The sequence below is a fragment of the Terrapene carolina genome, unplaced genomic scaffold, assembly GCF_002925995.2.
Source record: "Terrapene carolina triunguis isolate 2854851 unplaced genomic scaffold, T_m_triunguis-2.0 Scaffold58, whole genome shotgun sequence".
Lineage (NCBI taxonomy): Eukaryota > Metazoa > Chordata > Testudines > Emydidae > Terrapene > Terrapene triunguis.
This window is the reverse complement of record NW_020664409.1, coordinates 97,453,365-97,474,875: the sequence shown is the minus strand read 5'-3', so window position 1 is coordinate 97,474,875 and position 21,511 is coordinate 97,453,365. Positions and strand designations below refer to the sequence as shown.

At 40.0% G+C, this 21,511-nt stretch overlaps 1 protein-coding gene across 1 annotated transcript in view; it reads left to right on the top strand.

Annotated features, from left to right (window-relative positions):
• Positions 1 to 21,511, top strand: part of ASAP1 (ArfGAP with SH3 domain, ankyrin repeat and PH domain 1) — a 288,493-nt gene that overhangs the window by 150,098 nt on the left and 116,884 nt on the right. The window contains exons 6-11 of the mRNA XM_026659939.2: positions 1,641 to 1,715; positions 2,057 to 2,106; positions 10,661 to 10,790; positions 11,621 to 11,706; positions 14,332 to 14,407; positions 20,421 to 20,507. Of these exons, the coding sequence (XP_026515724.1) occupies positions 1,641 to 1,715; positions 2,057 to 2,106; positions 10,661 to 10,790; positions 11,621 to 11,706; positions 14,332 to 14,407; positions 20,421 to 20,507 (504 nt within the window). The remainder of the gene's footprint in view (positions 1 to 1,640; positions 1,716 to 2,056; positions 2,107 to 10,660; positions 10,791 to 11,620; positions 11,707 to 14,331; positions 14,408 to 20,420; positions 20,508 to 21,511) is intronic.

Here is a 21,511-nt window from a genome sequence, read left to right as displayed (position 1 = left end):
TCCAAACATTTATTGTGATTGTATACATCATTGTGGGATTTGTAAATGTGAATGAATATTTTCTGCATTTAGCAATTTGTGTGCAAGTATAGTATGCACAGTCAAAATAGTACTTGCAATTGGGTACATGTCTTAAAAAAAATTTGAGCTGATGGATGACTATTCTGTTCGTAGACTGAAACATATACAGACTATACAATAGAACTTAAAAAATGGTGTCAGATAAAGACAAACTTATGGGTAGTTACGCATAATGGTATTTGTTAAAGAGAATGGGGTAAATATATTTGTATTTTCTAATAACTGCAAATAGTAAGGGCCTCAGTATTGTTTAATAGAAAATATGTTGAGACATTAATTCCATTACTGCTTTGGGGAAGGAATCCCACTTATTGAATAACTAGTCTCACTCCTGTGTGGTCTCCCTTCCAAGTTTTGAACCACCTCCAAGCTACTTAGGAGAGTTGATGCAATTGCAGTTGAAGATGATATGATGGCTGTTCATGATTTTCTTTTAGTGACGTGAGGACAAACTTTTTGTATGGATATGAAAAGCTAGAATGTATGTATTTCATTTTACTGACATATAACTCAAGACCATTGTAAAGAAATTCCTTCCAGGATGCTTGAGTGTATGTCATGTGAATTGCAACCACTTTGAATTCAAGGATAATAATCAGTTCTAATATCTGCGAGTCACAAGAAGGATGGGATTTGAAAGAATGCTGACAAACTGTATTAGATGAAGAAGATATCAATAACTAAACAGTAGCTCATGTTCATGATCCTTCCCCCCCCCAGGCATATCTTTCAGAGGCTGTGATCATCTCCAGAATCACATTCTAGGATATTGTTTTCAAACTTCCTTAACTTAACAAACATGCCAACTTAAAATACACTTTTTGCTATATTTTGTGGAACTTTCCCTTCAGCCCTGTGGAGCCCAAGTTGGCTAATGACCTTCAGGTCTGAGTTTTGGTTTTATTTTTGTTTTGTTTTTAAAGCAACAATTGATAAGCTAGAATTGCTCCATATCTTTTGTTTGTTGTTTGGTGAACTGTAAGAAAAGCCTTATTGACCCAGAAGCCAGCATATGGGCAGGGATGGGGTCCCTAGCCTCTGTTTGCCAGAAGCTGGGAATGGGCGACGGGATGGATCACTTGATGACTACCTGTTCTGTTCATTCCTTCTGGGGCACCTAGCATTGGCCACTGTCGGACAAGATACTGGGCTAGATGGACCTTTTGGTCTGACCCAGTATGGCTGTTCTTATGTTCTTAAATTGCTCCCCAAGTAATGTTCTATTGCTTGTTAGGGAAACTGAAAATTACCTTGATCTGTTTTCTGGACCTCCTTCATCTGTGAATTTTAATTTCACTTTTCATGTTTCCCTGAATGTCCATAAGTTTCCTATATTTTTTTAATGCTTCTGTTTCCATCCATGTACATGTTGATTAACTCTTTATGGATCTGAATTTGCTATTAATGTGGAACTTTTTTTTGCCACAGGTTCAGCTACACTAGATAGTGAAATGAAACAAAAATATGTGTGCAGCATATTTGTTTAAATCATGATATTTATAAGTTTCTTTAAACTCAACTAGTGCTTCTTCTTTTTTTTTTTTTCTTCATTTTCTTAGCTCCAGGGCTTAAGCCACAATGTTATCTTCACTTTGGATTCTCTCTTAAAAGGAGACTTGAAAGGAGTTAAAGGGGTAAGTGTTCAGCGAACCTAGAGTACTTTCAGGGAAACATTTCAGGGTTGCCTAGATTTCTTACTATCCATCCATGCATCCAGATTCTTATGTTGGCACTTATTCTCATTATATCTGCATGGATTCTGCTAAGTATAATTGAAGATGCATGATTAAAATTCCACTTGGAAAATGTGTGGTTCATATCTGTCTTAAGATCCGTGAGAAAGGAATATTTGAAAAGATTTAAAAGAAAAGACTTAAAAATGCCATTTATGATTTTTGAAATGATATCTTCGTTTTAAACTTACAATTTAAAAGTGTTTATAAACATATTTTAAGTGCATTTTCTGTTTCCTAAGGATCTTAAAAAGCCTTTTGACAAAGCCTGGAAGGATTATGAGACCAAATTGTAAGTATTCTTCATTTTGTCATAATTCATACAAAGAGAGAAAACACTTTACTGTCAGAGAAGGGAAACCTTTTATGTTCTAACCTTGATGATTATGATACTGAGGATATCTGCCATTTATCTTAGTTTTGGTAGATGACTCAGACTTATTTAGCAGGTCACTAACATTCTTGGATGTTCATTCTTGTTCAGAACTGTTCATTGTTACCATTGATGAACCTGTAAAGATGAAGGATTAAGAATGGGTATATTCTCAATGCCGTGAACATTACATTAGACATATAAACTTCAGTGTTAATGGAAATTCAAGCTTTTATGTATTCCATTGAAGAGTTATACCTTATGCCTAATATTCCTCTGGAATAAGGAAGAAGACTGGGTTGCTGATCAAGCCATTAATATTCTAGTTGGGACTGTATGTTTTCAGTTGGTATACAGACATACAAACTATACACCATATATATAATATCTAGACACGACAGATACAATAAAACTTCTGTGGACATGTGACACAGGTTTTATAGATTAAAAAAAATCTTAAAACAGCTGCTCACACACTCTAGTCTTAAGCAGTATACAATAGGATAAAATAGTCTGTGTATACAGAAGGAATATTAGTTATAAGAAGTGATGAATAGTCAGAAATGAAAAAGCAAATAAAATAATTACTAAACCATACATTTGTAATATTTTATGTATGTATACTAGTTGTAATGCAAAACTAATTTAAAATAAGTTTACAAGGACAAATCATCTTTAGCTCTGGGACGCTTCAGTTCATAATGCCCCTAACTCAATGTGTGGTAGTAGTTTTATTTCTGACCCATCTCTTGGTGCATAATTCAGACATCTGGGCCCATGATAATCTGTTACAGTGCATTCAAGGGTAGACGTGATGGAAGTAAGTTCTGGATTGGCATTAGATTTTGGAGTGTTATATTAAAAATTCAATGTCTCTTACTGAGTGTGGCTGTAGACCCTGGGACAAGGTTAAAAGGATGGTTGGATAAGTGATATAATTTTAAAAAATATTATTTTGGCTAGATGTCAGCAGTGGTGATTTCGTTGACGATAATTAGTGTACACTTCATGTTGGGATTAATAATGTGATTAAGGGACACTTTATTACTCTGTTTATCTATCTTCTTCCTTATGTTTCTCCTATTCATCACATTATTTGCCTTGCTCTCTATCTATAGTTTATATGTAAGCAGGAAAAAAAAGAGAAAGAAAAGTCAGACCACTAAGAATGATTGATTTTTATTAATGTTAAATACATAATTTTAGCACTGAACACAGATATTTTAATATTTAAGTCTCATTACAAATATTAATCCTTGTAAATTAGTAAATAAATATTCTCATCTTCCAGAGGAATCTAAGGCAAAAGGATTAATGTCCAAGTAAAAAATGGTTTTTACTAAACTGTGTATTCAGTCACATCTGCATATGAAATTACTTTTTATTCCTGCTAGCTCTGGAGAGCTGTGGCTCACTCTTCCATAAATATGTTGAATATTTCTCTGGCTCATATATTTTCAATGGAATAGCTGACTGTATACATTTGCAATTGCTGGGTCAACTCTTACATTCCGTGATACCTATGGAACTCTGCTAAGGCCATTTGGGTTGTGCAGGTGTCACTTAGAGCAGAATTTGGTATATAGAAACTTTTCTGGTGATGCATAAGCCAAACAGAACACAGCTTGTCTATCAGATCCTAAGCTGAGTTTCCAGGGCTGACGGAAAAATTTCTACTTCTTCGAGGAGTGTCCCTGTGGGTGCTCTACTTTGTGTCTTGATGCCCTGCGCTTGTAATCGGAAATCTGTGGTAGCAGTGCCCAGTTGGTGCTCCAAGTGGTTACATAGCGATGTGCAGCCAACTGTCCCTCAGTTCCTTCTCTACTGCCTTTGTCTTGAGTTGGAGCGATCAGCAGCTCCCCCTCTTACCTCATATAGGATTAACAGAAGATAGTTCATAGTTGTTTCTTGATAGTGTTAGTTTAGCTGTAGTTAGCTACCGTATCCCCTTGCCTTACTATAATTTCTTTTATTTTTCATTCAAAAAAACAATATTTTTCCTTTTACCTTCCCTATCTACTCCTGTCTCTCTGTCAGGCAGACAGCTATAGCCTCAAACAGGGTTTATCCCTGTTTTTTGTTTTTTTTTTCTTTAAGAGACCGACTCTCTCAGGCATGCCCAGCTGACCTATTTTAAACCCTGCCTGACTTGCAGACTCTCCATACTGGTCTCTGACGGCCACACAGTGTGTCCGCTGCCTTGGCGAGACATACATTACTCAGAAGTGCCCACACTGCAGAAAGCTGACAACCAGGGCAAGAAAAAACAGGGATCTCCAACTTAAGCTCCTTGTGATAGAGAAATCCCACAGGCCAGCCTCGGACCCCGAGTCCAGGACACGCACTGGCCAACGGTCGCCAGCGGCAGCCTCTGACAGGGGTTCTGCTTCAACAACGGCTGCCAAGGAGCCTGTTCCAAGAAAGGCTACCAAAAAGTGGTTGCAGACATCCTTGCACCGAGAATCGCCTAAGAGAAAACAATCTGCAACTGAAAAATCTTCCCCGTTACCGACGGCACCAAGATCGCCAGACTGTACCGGGAATGTCCAGCACCGAGAGTTCCCGAAGAACTAAAGACCCTACGTGGGCAAGCTCAAATGGAGTTTCACACAGTAAAGTGAAACCTTCCAGCTCTGCACCCACGGAGCCGAAGAAGACCTCTGCACCAAGCAGTACAATGGCACCACCTGCTGTACATATACCGCACAGCTCTAAATCCTTGGCACCGGCAGCTGCAACTCATACTCCCGGGCCGTCCATAATGCCGTCCCCGGCACCGAGCCTCACGGTTCTGCAGCAATTCATGAGACATGCAGACCTGATAGTGGCCTCAACGCCTGAATCTACTCTACTCGGTACCGAGGGTATCCCATCCAGATCGGTACCAATTCAGCTGAATACTCCTTGTAGATTAGTCCCTCCTATCTCCAGTGATGAGGAAGAAGAGGATGATGCAGTAATATATACTCCTTGCCACTCCTCGCCCAATCCTGGACCATCTCACCACCAACCACCTGCAGATATTCGAGACTGGTAAGGTCACCCATGGGCACTGCCCCCCATACCATTCCCACCTAACTGGCCATGCTGGGATCTGTGGGCAATGTATAGGGCCCAACACCGCAGGACTCTAGCCTGCCTAGGTCCAGAACAGCATGATCCCCTTCACCAACTGTCCCAGCACCCTCAGAAACACAAGAGAAAGAGACTAAAGAACCTGAGGACACAGCTGAACATGATACTTCGCCACCTACTCACCTCTCATCTTCGTCACCGGACAAAACCATAATGCCACCACCCACCACTATGGGGGATGATTTCAAATCCTTTCAGGACCTCTTCAAAAGGGTAGCTGAATCTCTAGACCTTTTGTTAGAACTACTATCAAAAACCCAACATAATCTCACAGACATATTCCAGGCATCCCGAGCAGCAAAGATAGCCCTGCCAATTAATGATGCTATTATGGAGGCTACAAAAATAATCTGTCAGACACCGGCTACAGCACCACCCTCATATAAGAGGTCTGACCAAAAATACTATGTGCCAGCTAAAGGGGCTGAGTTTTTATCTACACACCCCGCACCAAACTCTTTAATAGTGGAGGCGGTCAACCAAAAGGGGAAAATGACACCAGTCCAGAACGACCACATATGATAGGAATTGGAAAAGGTTAGACCTTTTCGGACAAAAAGCCTATTCCTCTGCTATATTTCAGTTCCGCATAGCCAATTATGTGGCCCTACTGCCAAAATACACACACAATGTGTTCTCCAAAATGTCCGAATTTATTGAAAATTTTCCAGATGACCAAAAAAAAATACAAGGCGATCATTTACGAAGGGTCTCTTATCACCAGGACGGCCCTACAGGCCTCCCTGGATTCTGCAGTCACAGCTAGCATGATCCATTGCGACATCTGTGGTCATGCACCGTGCATCTTGGCTCCATCTCTCCGGGTTCCCGAGGGAGGTCAGGCAACGGTCGATGACTTACTCTTCGAGGGTCAAAAACTATTCACAGACAAAACTGATGTGTCACTACAAACCCTAAAAGACTCAAGGGCAACTTTAAAAACCCTGTGCATTTATGTACCTGCAAACAAAAAGAAACAGGGCAGGTTTTACAATCAGAGATTCCGGTCAACACCATATTCTCAACCCCACAGGCAGTATGACCAACCGTGTAAACAAAGACAGAACAGACGTCGGCAGAACCAAGATCAACCTTCAACATCTCAACAATCCCACCTCCAGACAACAATTTTGATGGTGTGGTCGAGGGCACGAGACCACCACACTCGCTAACTCTGGAAGTAGAAATGGTCCCTGTCCGTTCAGAGACTGCCTTGTCACCATTTTATCCAATCTGGAACACCATCACAACAGACAAATGGGTTTTAGAGATTTCCAAAAGGGTTACTCCATCCCCTTTATTTCTATCCCACCTACCCACCCCTCTGTCCCATCTCTCTTCAGGGACCCCTGTCACGAGCACCTGCTGCAACAAGAAATGGCCATTGTAGGCAACCTTATTATACCATCCCCTCCATAAACTTATCAAGCTCAGTCTTGAAAAAAATTGTTTTTTTGCCTATTTTGTGAGGCAATGCTCCCCTTGTGAGGCTGTTCCAGAATTTCACTCCTCTGGTGGTTAGAAAACTTTGTCTAATTTCAAGCCTAAACTTATTGATGGCCAGTTTATGTCCATTTGTTCTTGTGCCAACATTGGCCCTTAATTTATATAACTCCTCTCCCTCTCTGCTCTCTATAAATACATCAAAGGAATAAATATCAATCATATTGCCCTTCTGCCTTCCTTTTGTTAGGCTGAACAAGGCAAGCTCCGTAAGTCTCCTCTCGTAAGGCAGGTTCTCCATTCATCCATTTGTCCTAGTAACCCTTTTCTGCATCTGTGCCGGTGTGAATTCATCTTTCTTAAACATGGGAGAACATAAATGTACACAGAATTTCGATGAGATCTCATCAGTGCCTCACACAATGATGATAATTCTTCCTTATCTCTACTGGAAGTACCTTGTCTGATGCATTCTAGGATGCATTAGCCTTTTTCACATCAGCACCACATTGGTGGCTTATAGTCATCCTGCAGTTGACCAGTACACCAATGTCTTTCTCCTTCTCTGTTGTGTCTAACTGATAAGTCACCGACTCATAGCAAAAATTCTTGTTGTTAGCCCCTAAGGCAGGGTTGGGCAAACTATGGCCCGCAGGCAGTGTTTGCCCCGTCAGACCTTTTAATCCGGCCCTCGAGCTGCCACCAGGGAGTGGGGTCGGGGGCTTGCCTTGCTCCGGCGCTGCAGCCGGGGAGCTGGGTTGGGGGCTTGCCCTGCTCCGTGTGGCTCCCGGAAGCAGAGGCGTGTCCCTACTCAGGCTCCTACACATAGGGGCAGCCAGGGGGCTCCACACACTGCGCCTGCCCCACACACTGGCTCTGCAGCTCCCATTGGCCAGGAAGCGTGGCCAATGGGAGCTGCAGGGGCGGTGCCTGCAGATGGGGCAGCGTGCAGAGCCATCTGACCGGTGCCGCACCTCCGCGTAGGAGCTGGAGGGGGAAGATGCTGCTGCTTCCGGGAGCTGCTTGAGGTAAGCGCTGCCTGGAGCCTGCACCCCTGACCTCCTCCCATGCCCCAACCCTCTGCCCCAGCCCTGATCCCCCTCCCGCCTTCTGAACCACTCGGTCCCAGCCCGGAGCACCCTCCTGCACCCCAAACCCTTCGGTCCCAGAACCGAAGCCCTCACCCCCCTACATACCACCCACCCTCCATCTCAGTCCGAAGCCCCTCCCACACTCCAAACCCCCAATTTTGTGAGCATTCATGGCCCACCATACAATTTCCATACCCAGATGTGGCCCTCAGGCCAAAAAGTTTTCCCACCCCTGCCCTAAGGGCATGATCTTGCACTTTGTACTATTAAATTGCATGTCATTTCTATTACTCAAGTTTAAGGCCATCCAGATCTCCTTGCATAATAGTCTGGTCATCCTCCATATCGGCAGTACCTCCCAACTTTGTGTCATCTGCAGATTTTATTAGCACACTGCACTTTTTATGCTGTCATTAATGAAAATATTAAATAAGATTGGTCTTGTGTGCAAGCATCACACAATGGGGGATTGCTCATTTGTGACTTAGCAAAGCCCACCGGGATGTGTCTGGGCTAGTGTTTTCCAGACACACAGACTGAGGATATAAAATAGGGGACAGTGGCAACATGCTTTTGCCTTTCTCCTCTCCTCACCTATGCTGGAAGTGACAAGAATGCTGGGAAGATAAAGACTTCAACTGAGGAGACTAGTCCCGGGCTTAAAAGGGAAAGCCTGTGTATTAAGAACTGTAACATCCAGTGGGGTGAGAAAACTGCTGGATCCAAATACTGCCTAGTCTAATAAGGTTTAAGATTTAGACTCTGCGCTTACCTTTTATTTTCTTTGGTAAATATCTCTGACCTTTTGTGCCCGCTACTTATAATCACTTAAAATCTATCATTCTGTAGTTAATAAATCTATTTTATATTTTACCCAAAACAGTGTGTTTTAGTTGAAGTGCTTGGGAAACTTCAACTCAGGTGACAAAAGCTAGTGTGTGTCCTCTCCACATCAAGGGAGGGGCAGACTGGGTAATAAACTTATACTGGTCAGGCATCTGACCAGGGCAAGACAATACAGTCTAGGGTGCAATGCTGTGGGCTTGGGAGATTTGCTAGTCCTTTTCTCTGTGTGATTCATGAATGGCTCTGGGAGCATTCATGCAATCTAGCTGGGTGTGGGGCTACACACGTTGTTTTGCTGAGTGATAACAGCACGTAGAGGGGTTTTCTGCTTGTCACTAGCAAAGTATTGTGAGAGACAGCCCAGGCTGGAGAGTTAAGGGGGCACTGCGGTACCCCAGTTCCAGGTTGTACCTTGGGGATTCTGTCACAGGTCCCAAGACGGATCCCTGAGGAACTCCACTAATAATCTCCCTCCAGGCTGATATTTCAATATGGCTTGTTGTAGTCTCACCTCTAACCAATTCCTTACCCACCTTTCGATTCTCATATTATAATCCCCGTTGTCTACAGTTTAACTAATAATTTCCCATATGGAATTGTATCGAATGCTTTACTGAAATCTAGGGAGGTTAGAGCTACTGAATTTCCTTTGTCTAGAAAATCTGTCATCTTCTTAAAGAAAGATCAGGTTGGTCTGGCACGATCTACCTTTTGTTGAATTTTTTCTCAATTATCACTTACCTCTGTATCTTTAATCACTCTCTCTTTCAAAATTTGTTCTAAGACCTTGTATACAATGGAGGTCAAATCAATGGGCCTGTAGTTTCCCAGACCATTATGTTTTTCTTTCTTAAATATAGGCACTGTATTTGCAAATTCTCCAGTCATATGCCAGTTCCTTTAATATTCTTGGATGGAGATTATCTGGGCACCTTCATTTGGTCCCATTAAGGTGTTTGAGTTTGGCTTCCATTCCGGATGTGGTAATTGCTGCTTCCTTATTCTCATTCCTATTAGCCGCTACCCCCAAACTCCTCATTATCCTTACTGAAAACTGAAGCAACGTATCTGTCATGCCATACCCAACTGGCAGATCTACCACAGTAGAAATTTCTCCCAGGATCATGAGTGGTCTCTGAAGCAACCTCTGTGTGCCGAGGTCCATCTTTGCAGAATGGGGCATTCTGACTGTTGATCTTACTGTAACAAGAGACAACAAGAAGTGCCATCGATTTTGTTCTCAAGCAGGTCTCATCCCAGGCTCCCAAACGGACCCCTTCCACTTCAATTAGGGATTAGCTTTGATGTATGCTTCCCCTCCTCCCCAATCCCAGTCACCACAAAGGTCATTCTAAAGCTGAAGTTGGATCATGTCAAAATGATTCTCCTTGCTCCAGCTTGGCTGAAGCAATGTTGGTTGTCTGACCTTCTCAGTTCTGTTGGTTCAGCCTTCCATATTACTTCCTCTTCATCCCGACCTACTGACTCAGCACCACGGTCAAGTTAGTGCTCTGCATCTCATGGTGTCGATGTTGCATGACTAGATGAGGAGGGAGCAACAATGTTCAGAAGCTGTTTGACAGATGTTGCTTAACATTAGGAAGCCTTCTATTATTACAGCTTATTGGGCCAAGTGGAGAATTCAGCCAATGCTGGAATGCATTCAGGACATTTTGGAGTATCTATTACACCTCAGTCTTCTGGTCTCTCATTCAGTTCATTGATGGCTCACTTAATAGTGATCTCAGCATTTCATCTGCAAGTCAGTTTTCTCAAATCACAAGATAGTATTGAGGGAACTTGTTCAAATATGTAGAGATTAAAAATATGGGAGAGTGTGTATTTACGGAGTGGCTCTTTTGCCATCATGATGTTATACAATGTATGTTTTAGTAAAAGTACTAGATCTCATGACAGTGAAATAAGTTTCCTGAAATCTATTTTAACTATAATTGCAGCACAAAAATTGAAAAGGAAAAAAGAGAACATGCAAAACAGCACGGGATGATAAGAACAGAGATAACAGGAGCTGAGATAGCAGAAGAAATGGAGAAGGAAAGGCGACTATTTCAGCTGCAGATGTGCGAAGTAAGAAACAACTTTCACCATTTAATTATGTGACATATTTAATAGAAGTGTCCTATTGATCCTATTAAAGAGGGGTGATGAAATTCTCTTGGTGGTGGAATTGGAAAATGCATTTGGCTGTCAAGTGGCTGAACTATATTAAAGATTCTTGTTCTGGAAATCCTATGCAAGACATAGCTTCGCCATCATCTCATTTTGAGTTTCAGTCCTCTGTTTAGATTGTTAGAGTAAGGATCTTGGGCTAAAGAAAGCATAGTAAGCAAAATAGCTTTCTTGGTCTTTAGGTGCAAAGGATTGCTGTTCAGGATGTCTTTTCTGATATATTGTTTGTAAAATTAGGAAATATTTGGTTGAGAATCTGGTGATGCCTGTTAAACTGACATGTTAGTTCAATCAATATTAATTGATGATGATTGCTTCTAAAATATGTACTAGTAACTTTTAAAATAGTTCTCTTTATATTTAATTTGAGGAGCAATCAATTAGAATTTGATAACATTCTTATTTTGAAGGAATGCACTAATTGTGATGTCACGAAAAGGCATGTCTTCCTACAATTTGAGAGGGAAAAAAATTCCTGCAAATGGCAAACTTGTATTAGAAATTGTTAAATTAGTTCATTTGGGAGTTCTAAAAATATACTAATTTATTTTGTATATTCAGGTTTTAATCATTGTGTGGTTCAATGTTCTGTAAATCAGCAACAAGGTAACCACAGAGATCATTATCGAATTAGTTGAACAGACTGGAGACAGAAGCTCTCCTGTTTGAACATAGCTGAAGATCTAACATACAAATATCATCAGCAAGTTCTGTTTTTATTTCTGCAGTATCTCATTAAGGTTAATGAAATCAAGACAAAAAAAGGGGTGGACCTTCTACAGAATCTTATTAAGTATTATCATGCACAGTGCAAGTAAGTATAACGCTTTAGATCATTAAATCCAATATTTCAGTTAAACAAATGTGTTTCTCTGCCTCCTTTTGCTACATTGTCTTGATGGTGTCTGTCTTTTGATGGTGGATCATTGAAGCATTTGAGACTTTCCTGCAGAATAAATCTGACAACAGAAATGTGAACATTGCCTAGCTTTGACTCAAGTCCAGGTAATGTCTATTCCAAGCAGACTGTTAAATTGAGCCATTTTGAATACTTTATGATCAGTGCTGTCTATGAATTGAGAGCCAAATCCTCGTCCCATTGAATTTGATTTTAAAACATCAATATAATTCAATTTTTAAAAAATAGATTAACTAGTCTTAATGGGGGCAAAGTAATATGCTTATGTACCTGGAATGCACAAGGAATCTAGAGCAGCAGCTTTCCTTGTTGTTTTATCTTTACTTTGTTGTATTCTGCAATATTTTTAGTAAACTGAGGTGTAACCTGCTATCATTTTTTAGTCCCCGAACTGTTTGAAGCACTGTAGTGAAAAGTTAACCATCTAAACATAGTTTGGATTATAGTGGTTCTTAGTGTCATTGCTTCAGTTCTTCGTGAATTTGCTTGAATCATACCAACAGTAAAATAACTTTTGAATACAACTGAAACTGCCACCAGATTATCTTAAGATGGAACCTGTACAAATACAAAATCTTTTATATTTGATTTTAAGCAATGAATTACTGAATTATTCAATGTAACTATTTAAAAAACGAGGCACATTTTTACAGTGAATATTCGGTTTTTCAGAAAGAATGTTGAAATACTTCAGCAGTGGCCCTTCTCACAGATTTTACTTCTGTGTTTTCTTTTTGTTTTTGTTTTATTGGCATCAGAAATTTTCAGCATAACTGTGAAGTATTCCATTTAATATCACTAGGGTAAAGTGACTGGACTGCAGTAGAATACATGCTATCTCTCTTATGTATATCCATAATTTTTACTAGTAAAAGAGCTTGAAGATAGTGTTTTGTAAGGCCATATCAAATTTATATCTTTCATTTCTGTTCCGAGTTTCTCACTCTGTGGGAGTGAGAGGGTTTAGGGTATTTTTTCTATTGCTCAACAGTGATCCATCAGGTTAATTAGGGAATAGCTTTGACTGGTCCAAATACGGCTCTCTCTAGTCCTCCTCCAAGTGGAAAGATGGTGACTACAATGTGACCAACCTAAATAGAGATTCCACAGGCGAGTAAAGAACTGCTTCCTTCAAAAAGAAAAGAGAGAACCAGAGAGAGAGGTAGGTCTAGTGAAAAGGCAGCATAACCCTCTAGTGCTGGGTAGGAAGCAGATTTTAACTCTCAAAGCAGATGGAGCTGGAATGTAATGAACAGGTAACTTGCTTACATCTACATAATAATAATTAATATTTACATAGCACTTTTAATCTTTAAAATCCTTTTACAAACAAGTAATTCACTCAGCATCCATGTGAGATAGGTAGATAAGTGGTAAATTATATCAGTTTTTACAGATGGGAGCACAGAGGCAGACTTACCAAAACTAGACTTTAAGACGCTTTTGTCTTGAATTGATGCACAAGATGAGAGAGCTCTCATGTGCAGCTATGATAGAGAGAGAGAGAGATTATGGGAATTGCTTAAGAGAAAAATGTTTACTAGCAGTAATAAAATAGAACAATTAAATTTATCTCTATTGATGTTGGTATCTAGGGGTAAAAGTCAATGTTAAATCTCTTCTGACAGAAGTAGAAAGGGAGAGTGTGCCATTGACATCTTGAGAGAAATACACTAATTAAGAGCTTGTCTCTCTGGTGGATAGATTAGGGACTGTTTCCCAGAGCTTTCCATTTAAAATAAATACTTAGTTGACAGAGATTAAAATTGCATTTATCTACAGTGGTTTGTATGTCCTATGTCTAGCTGTCAGTTGATGAATCCAGCAATGCAGTTTGGGTGAATGTGTATGACGTTTGCAGAGTTTTATGAGACTCATACGTGTAGGCTTTTGCAGTGTGTGTACTGTGTGAACTTGCTTTTTACATGACACCACTGTATACTCTAAAGTCTGAAATGCTAAAACCAAATCAAAATTGTATGCAAAAGCAGTTTCAAGATTAACTCAATTGTAAAAAGCAACAGAGAGTTCTGTGGCACCTTTAAGACTAACAGATGTATTGGAGCATAAGCTTTCGTGGGGATGCATCCGACAAAGTGGGCATTCACCCATGAAAGCTTATGCTCCAATATATCTGTTAGTCTTAAAGGTGCCACAGAACTCTCTGTTGCTTTTTACAGATCCAGACTAACACGGCTACCCCTCTGATACTCAATTGTAAAATAACATGTATTTAGGCATACTGTATATTCACCCAGCAAGGGATATTTGTAAAGAATTAAAATATAACATTCAGATCTTTAAAGTGCTTTAAAATTAGAGCTATATGGAAACTATATTCCATCAGATGGTTTCAGACAACTGGTAATGTAAAGTAATTTATGAAATAGGAATATTTTTTGTTTCTGTGTGAGGGAGGAGTGGGTGTAAGTTGTGTATAATTTTCAATGTAAAGTTCAATTATTTTTGATACAAGAAGTTCATGTATTGCTGATAAATCACAAGTATTTTCCATTGTAGTTTCTTCCAAGATGGCTTGAAAACTGCTGATAAATTGAAACAGTATATTGAAAAGTTGGCTGCTGACTTATATAATGTAAGTAGTTTGAGGTAGTGTAATGTCTGAAAATGGACTGAATTCAGATGAACAATCAAAAACATTTTCCTAAGTGCTATCAGTAAACTAAAATAGCTAAATAGCTAAAAGTATAATCTAACTTCACATTTACACTGTAAAAATAAACAAGTATTCCTTCAAGCATCAACCGTAACTAAAATTCTGGGACAAGCTATCTTAGTTGTTAGATGGTATTAACTGTTCCCCAAAACCTTTGCATTCTGGAAGTTATACCATGATTTATTTTGAGAGGAAGAAGTTATCTATTCAGCTGCAAATAGAGGTTTCGAGTATTGTACCATGTGGATAGTACTGGATGGGTATCCTTGCATCAGATATTCACTAATATAGCACAAATTTTATCTGAGTCTGGTTTTCATAATGGACTGTTTGATAATACAGACTTAATTTGGAATTGTGTACAACACAGCTTTTGATGAGTGAATTGTATAGTTCTGTAATCTCTCAAATACTAATATTGCAAATTATGATTGCTGATTGGGAGGCAAAAAGTGATACAGAATTAGAGCTCAGTGTCACCAATGCAATTTTGTATTTCACAATCTGAAGTCATAAGGTACATGTACATGGCATAAAAAACCCCGTGGCAATATGTCTCAGAGCATTGGGCAATTGACTTCGGCTCATGGGCTCTCACTATGGGACTAAAAATAGCAATGTAGATATTCCTGCTAGGGTGAGAGTACGGGCTCCGAAGCCCAGCAAGGGAGGAGGGTATCCGAGTCTGAGCTCCAGAATGAACAGGAACATTTACACTACTATTGTTAGCCCTGTAGCATGAGCCCTGCAAGCCCCAGTCAGTTGATCAACACTCTGACTCACTGCTGCAGCTTGGTTGATTGGTTTGTTTGTTTTTGTTGTGTAGACATACCCCTGGTAATCCCGTTTGCTTTTGTAGTTTATTCGTCTGGGGGCATAATATGTTAAAATCTCATTCTGGGAGCAAGTTAATGATACAAAAGTAAGGAAGGTGTCATTTGATTCATAAAAATCTACAGAATCATAATTTCAGTGGTGTCACCTTCTGTGGTGTAATGGTGTGGGGGGGAGACTTACTTCTGCTCCCAGATCCTCCAGTTGGTGAAATTTGATAAGTGTCATTGGAAATGGGTCAAGTTGGGTATCGTTCAAAAGCCCTTTCTCCCACAAACACAATGATGCCAAACATGACATACATATGTAGATATGTATTTGAGAAAATGTTTAAAACCCAACATATTTTAATTATACTTCAACACAGGGATGTATTGCTTACATAAAAAGGACGTTAATCATTGGTAATTCTAGAGAAGCTAGCCTGGACATGTTGGACTGAAAACATGCATTCCTCATCAGTGTTGTCCTTGTCTAGGGCCTCATTGCTAGCTGTGTGGTCACACTGATCCTTGTACATGCCATACTCACACATCTCTATGCCAGGCAGGCTGCTGGCCAAACATTTGCAGGGTGCTGAGCATCTGGTCGTTGCATACAGGCATTTGATTAGCTGAAGGATTGATTCAAGAATGCATGGTATTTCATACTTAACTGATGTGATCAGTCCCTCCTCCAAGACCCATCCATGCCCAATAGGGGAAGGTAGTTTTGGATGCACTTGATCATCCCGAAACCATTTAATTACTTGATAGTTTTCCCTTTTGGTAGCAGGTATAAATGTACCACTTGTCAGTGGCAACTTTTCTCTTTCTGCTTCTTAGACAATATCCACCAACTTAGCTCTGCAAGTGTCATAATCTTGGTCTTGAAATGGTAAACTCAGCATATGAATGCTGGCAGCGCGCCAGCTTTTAATGTTCCGAGTGATAGGAACGCATCTTGGAGAGATATACTGTGATTCAGTTTCCCAGCAGCATGCATAAAAATAGACTCTTGTAGAAATATTGGGTACCTTCTCACAGAGAGCACTAGAAAATCTGTGTATTGTGCAAAAATCTGAAGTTTAGTAGTACCTCTCTGTTGCATTGATGGCATGCAAGATAATTTTAGTGTCGTCATCCTCATTGAACTACAAAGAAATTCCACTGAACAGTGTGAGGCATCAGCTTCGTTATGCCATGAGGCAACTAAATTCTGTGAGTAATTCTTCACATGCTGGAGCATTTTCCTGCAAGGTATGTGGTTAACTTGTCCTTCGTGTGAGTATGAGACCGTTGCTTCTTCATTGTGATGTTGGAGATGTTTGTGGAATCGATGATTTTTAATTGGACACATGTTGTACCATGGAACCTCTTTTTCTGGTAATGTTTGTAATTGATTCCTTTCATACGTGTCAAACATGAAGTGGACTTCATCATTGGTCCAGTATTTTCTCTGTGGCCTGATAATGAAGTGTTCGGTCAAACTTCAGCAGGTGTTAACAGTTTCTGGTTTGTCGAGAGCTTGTACCTCAGCCATACCATCTACCATTGCTATGCTGATGGATACTTTTGCTGGCATAAGGCACCAGTCATGTTGTCAGTAGGTGTTGCTTAGAAAGACCATGCAAGTTGTGCATTAGTTTGCTTTTCGCCTGGCACGTATGCATTGTTCCTTTGCATTCAATCATCAGTCGTGGTACCACGGAGAACTCATACTTTCCCAAAGTCTCACATAGATCAGTATCAGGCTGAGACCTGGACACAACATGACCTGTCTGTGTTTAGCTCCATAATAGTCCCTGCCAACTTCACTCTGATTTTCTTCTTTACATTTGAGGACAGATTTAGTCTATTCTTCTTGATTGGAGTCGATGGACTGATGAAGCCTTGGATAATTCTTTGGGTTTTGAAGGCTTCATACAAGTCATGACCCAGAGTATTCATTCGACTGACATCTTTAGTAATCTCATCACTGAAGACTTGATATTAATGAGCTCCGGTCTGTCATATGCAAATCGGTTTTCAGTGAGAGTAAGATCATCCTGTAGCTTTAAAATTGACCTTTCTTGACATTTAACAGCACCTAATGAGTCTAGATGATGTTTGGTTACTTCTGGGGAGTCATCTCAGCCATGCTTAATGTTTCGTTTTAAATTCGATGGAGTTCTGGGATTGTCAGGAAAACAGGAAAGAGCATTTGGAGACTGTTATGCCCACCAACCCCCAACAACTTTCATAGCTCTGTTTTCTTGTTTTAGGGCATCATGTGACCCATGCGGACAGAAGTGGCCAAGAGGCAACCTTCTAACAACCAAATTTCCTTTTCAAAATTTCTCCCATATGTCAGGGTCAGACTTTTGTATACCTCTTATTCAGGTTTGGCATCGTCTATGGGTCCCTGAAACTCCAACATACTGCATGCAGACAAAATGCTTTTTTGTAAAATTTTAGCAGCTGCAGAGTCTTCATATTACCGTTGAAATCAGCTCTTTTTTCCTGCTTTTTATAGTACCACTTCTTTTGCAGCTTTTAAGGATATGTGCTGAGATTCATTTCTGTGGATAGGATTGCAAAAAGCAGTGTCCGTAGCCCACAGTTCATCTTCAATAAGTGCTCTAAGAGCCTTTCTGCTAAATATTTGTTCCTCTTCAATCCCGTTCAAAGCACATATTTCTCTCTATTTAGCTTCTGCATCAGCCATCGCCACCACTTTCCCATTCATTAGAGCCTCTGCGAGGCAATTAGTGAACTCCAGTTGAGTTGTACAGTTTGCAGTGGTAAAACCAGTATTTGTTTCTGTTGCTTTTGATGCAACACATTACATACATTCTTAGCATAGTCGATGTGATAGGCAGTGTTCCATGTGTGGGTGTCTTTTGGATCAATGCAGCCACTTAACTTTATTTTCCAGGGAATGTTCTCGCTAAGGGTGACTACTTCATATAGTTTCTCAGTTGTGTCATGTGTTGAAACTATACTTAATGGATGCCATTGGGCTTCCAGCTTACCAGAGAAAGAAGCAGTGTTCTCGAAGCATGTGCCACGGGAACTAGTATAAGGTGAGTCTTGCCCACAGTTGGCACATATCCCAGCATCTTCAACTTTTTCCTGATGCTCAATGTACTTCCTCTCCAGTCTTGCTAAATTCAGGTTATGGGTGCATTTAAAGTGCCACCAAGCATTGTGTTTAACCAGATCCTCCACAGTTATATTCTCCAAAGATTCAGCTATTAGTCAGTACTCTTTGTCTCCCCATTAATGCCTAAAGAGGATCAAGACCAAAGTAAAAATAAAGATTTTGTAATAAATTACTTTGGGATTGTAATTAATTATGTTATATAATATACGTTATGTAACTACATGCATACCGTTTGCAGATGAATTCCAGTAATTTCTGGCTGGATGCTGACGTCTTAACCAGTGCCTCATTACAACTCTTTTGGCATAATAAATAAAGCTGATAATCAATACCACGGAACCACTTCTTGTTTTGTTGATGATGGCAAATCAACTTGAAGCTCTCCTTCCATTTAGAGTAATCTGTAACCTTAAAAAAATTTAGCAGGTATGTTCTGGACATTAACTGATAACACAGTACTGTCAGTCAAAGGCCACAATTTAATTTCGTGAGGACTGCATCTTTGACATGCCTTTGTTAAAGTATAATTTTAAAAAAATATATTTTAAAACATTTTCTTAAATATATATTTACATAATTGTTCTAGGATTTGTCATATTTGGTACCATTTTTGTGGGAGAAAGGGCTTTTGAATTATACCCAGCTCAACCTATTTCCAACAACACTGTATTATCAAAATTTGTACCAACTGGCGGACCTCGACCTGAGAGCCAGGATAGCAGCGATTCCCTTCTATCATGCTGCAGAAGTTTACATTATTGAAACTGAGATTCTGTAGACTTTTACAAATCAGATGACATCACCCTTACCTCTGCCCTCAGAATTACACATGCTCCCAGACTGTATGTATGTGGTTGAATGAAACTATTTCCATTTCCAGTCCAGTTATAAACCAGCTGTCAAGCTTATTTGAAATATTAAGACTTCAGAGACTAATTTGGTTGTGTTCATTATAATGAACCATTAACATATGGCAAGAAAGTACATGCTGTCCATTTGCGGAGACTGAAGAGGCTATTTCTCAATATACATTCACTTTGGCTTGCTTTTGAGGTATATGTGTATAGAGGATAAATACATAAGGAGCAGACTACTACATGTTCAATTTTCATGGGTGACTGTAACAGCTCTGAGTGGCGGGGTGTGCTATCACAGTCCTTTGCTTATCTCTGGTGCTCCCTGCAGGCTTCTGGCCAACCTTATTGGGTCTTCCTTCAGTGGCTTGGCTTTCCAACCCAGTCACAAAGTCTGAATGAACCCTTTCTGGGGTATTAGAGCCCAATAACTAAACAGTCTGTTTGCCCTCGCTAAGGTCTTCAGCCCTGGCTCTGGGCACTTTAAATTGGGCTGTTTGTTCAGACTCCCAAATAAAGCCTGTTCCCTTCTTGGGATTTATACTTTAGCTGTGGCTGGTAGGGGAACCCAGGCCCAGCCACTATTCTGAGTTCCAACCCAGGAACCCTATACACAGCAGCCACTTTCTGCTTACTTTAATCCGTTGCTATTTCTCTGGTCCTCTTCCTACCAGACCCTTTTTATCTCCAGCCCTATTTCAGGGCCAGTGTCCTTAGGTTCTTTTCTATTTCCAAGCCATAGAGGAGCACTCTTCCTCACTCCTCTGGTTTCAGCCAGGATGACCTGCTAAGGCCCTGCCGCTCCTGTAATCTGAGCCTGAGGGCTCTGATTGGGTTGGCTGTCCCTACCCCTTTTAGACCTTGGGGGACCAGGTTTCTTTAGTTTCCAACATGGCTGCTTCAGTGAGGCCTTATCAGAAAGGCTTGGAGGACCCCTCTTTGCTCCACTTCTTCTATCTCAGTGCTTCCTGGGGCAAGTGTAGCAGAGCAGCGGGGCCTCCAGCAGGGGCCATGAAGGCCAAATATACCCCATCACAGTGCTGAATTTGGTGAATTAAAACTTTGAAGGTAAAAGTTGCTTTTAGAAAAGGAAATAATACCAGTAATTTTTCCTTCCACAGATAAAGCAGACACAAGATGAAGAAAAGAAACAGCTTACTGCACTCCGAGACTTGATAAAATCCTCTTTACAGCTTGATCAGAAAGAGGTAGGTAATTGTACATGTGTGTTACTCTCTGGCAGAATGTAAATTGTATGAAGTCTGAGTTGAAAACTGGCTTTATATAGGCATAATTTCTTTGTGCAGAACAATTTGTTTGTTTCCCGAACAGTATTCAACAAAAATAACATTCAGAATATCCAAATACATATGAATGCAGAGCAAGGTTTTGGATATTTGTCAGATTTCATATGTGAGAAGAGACCCTTTCCCCTTCTGCTCCTCAAAAGGAACAGCAAGAAATCATACTACTGCTTTTGTGCAATATTATGATGCTAAGTAACAATATTTCAAGATAAAAATGAGTTCTCCCTTTGTGTATTCTTCCAATGCTGCTGCCATTTTATTTTGTGATAGCTATAATACTAAAGATGGGAAAGAATATAAACCGGTTTTTAAAATAAAAACTTAATTTTTTCAAAAGAAAATGTTTACTGATAAGGCTGATCCAGATCCTCCTCATCTCACATCTTGATTACAGCAGCAGGACATATATATAATGAAGTTTGGTCTATATGACCGTTACTCCTAACAGGGTCACCTGACCCAACCATGTTCTTAAACCCCATGCAAATAAATATGCCTTCCTTCTATGATTTCTTAAAGTCATGTTTTGTATGTTTAGTTGCAGAGAAAGCGTTCTAATTACAATTTGAGCAGAGGGTCTGCTTAGTAAATTTTTAAAATTAATGTTATTAAGGGCCAAAAATAACAAATATCCATCCCCCATCTAACTATATTAAGAATGTGAAATATTTAATATTTAATTGACACATACAGTGAAAATAACATTAGGAATCTGAAGTTTTCTGTCTTCTTTATGATCAATTATTTCAGTTACTTAATATAGTTATAGTATAGCCCTTATATTGCTCTCTACTGTAGTGTTTTTAAAGCTCTCCATCTCTGGAGTAACCAGTTATGTACCATGCTGGTAGCCAGTGTAATACAAAGCCTTGCTGGCTACTAGTGTTGTACCTCATTGGCTGCTC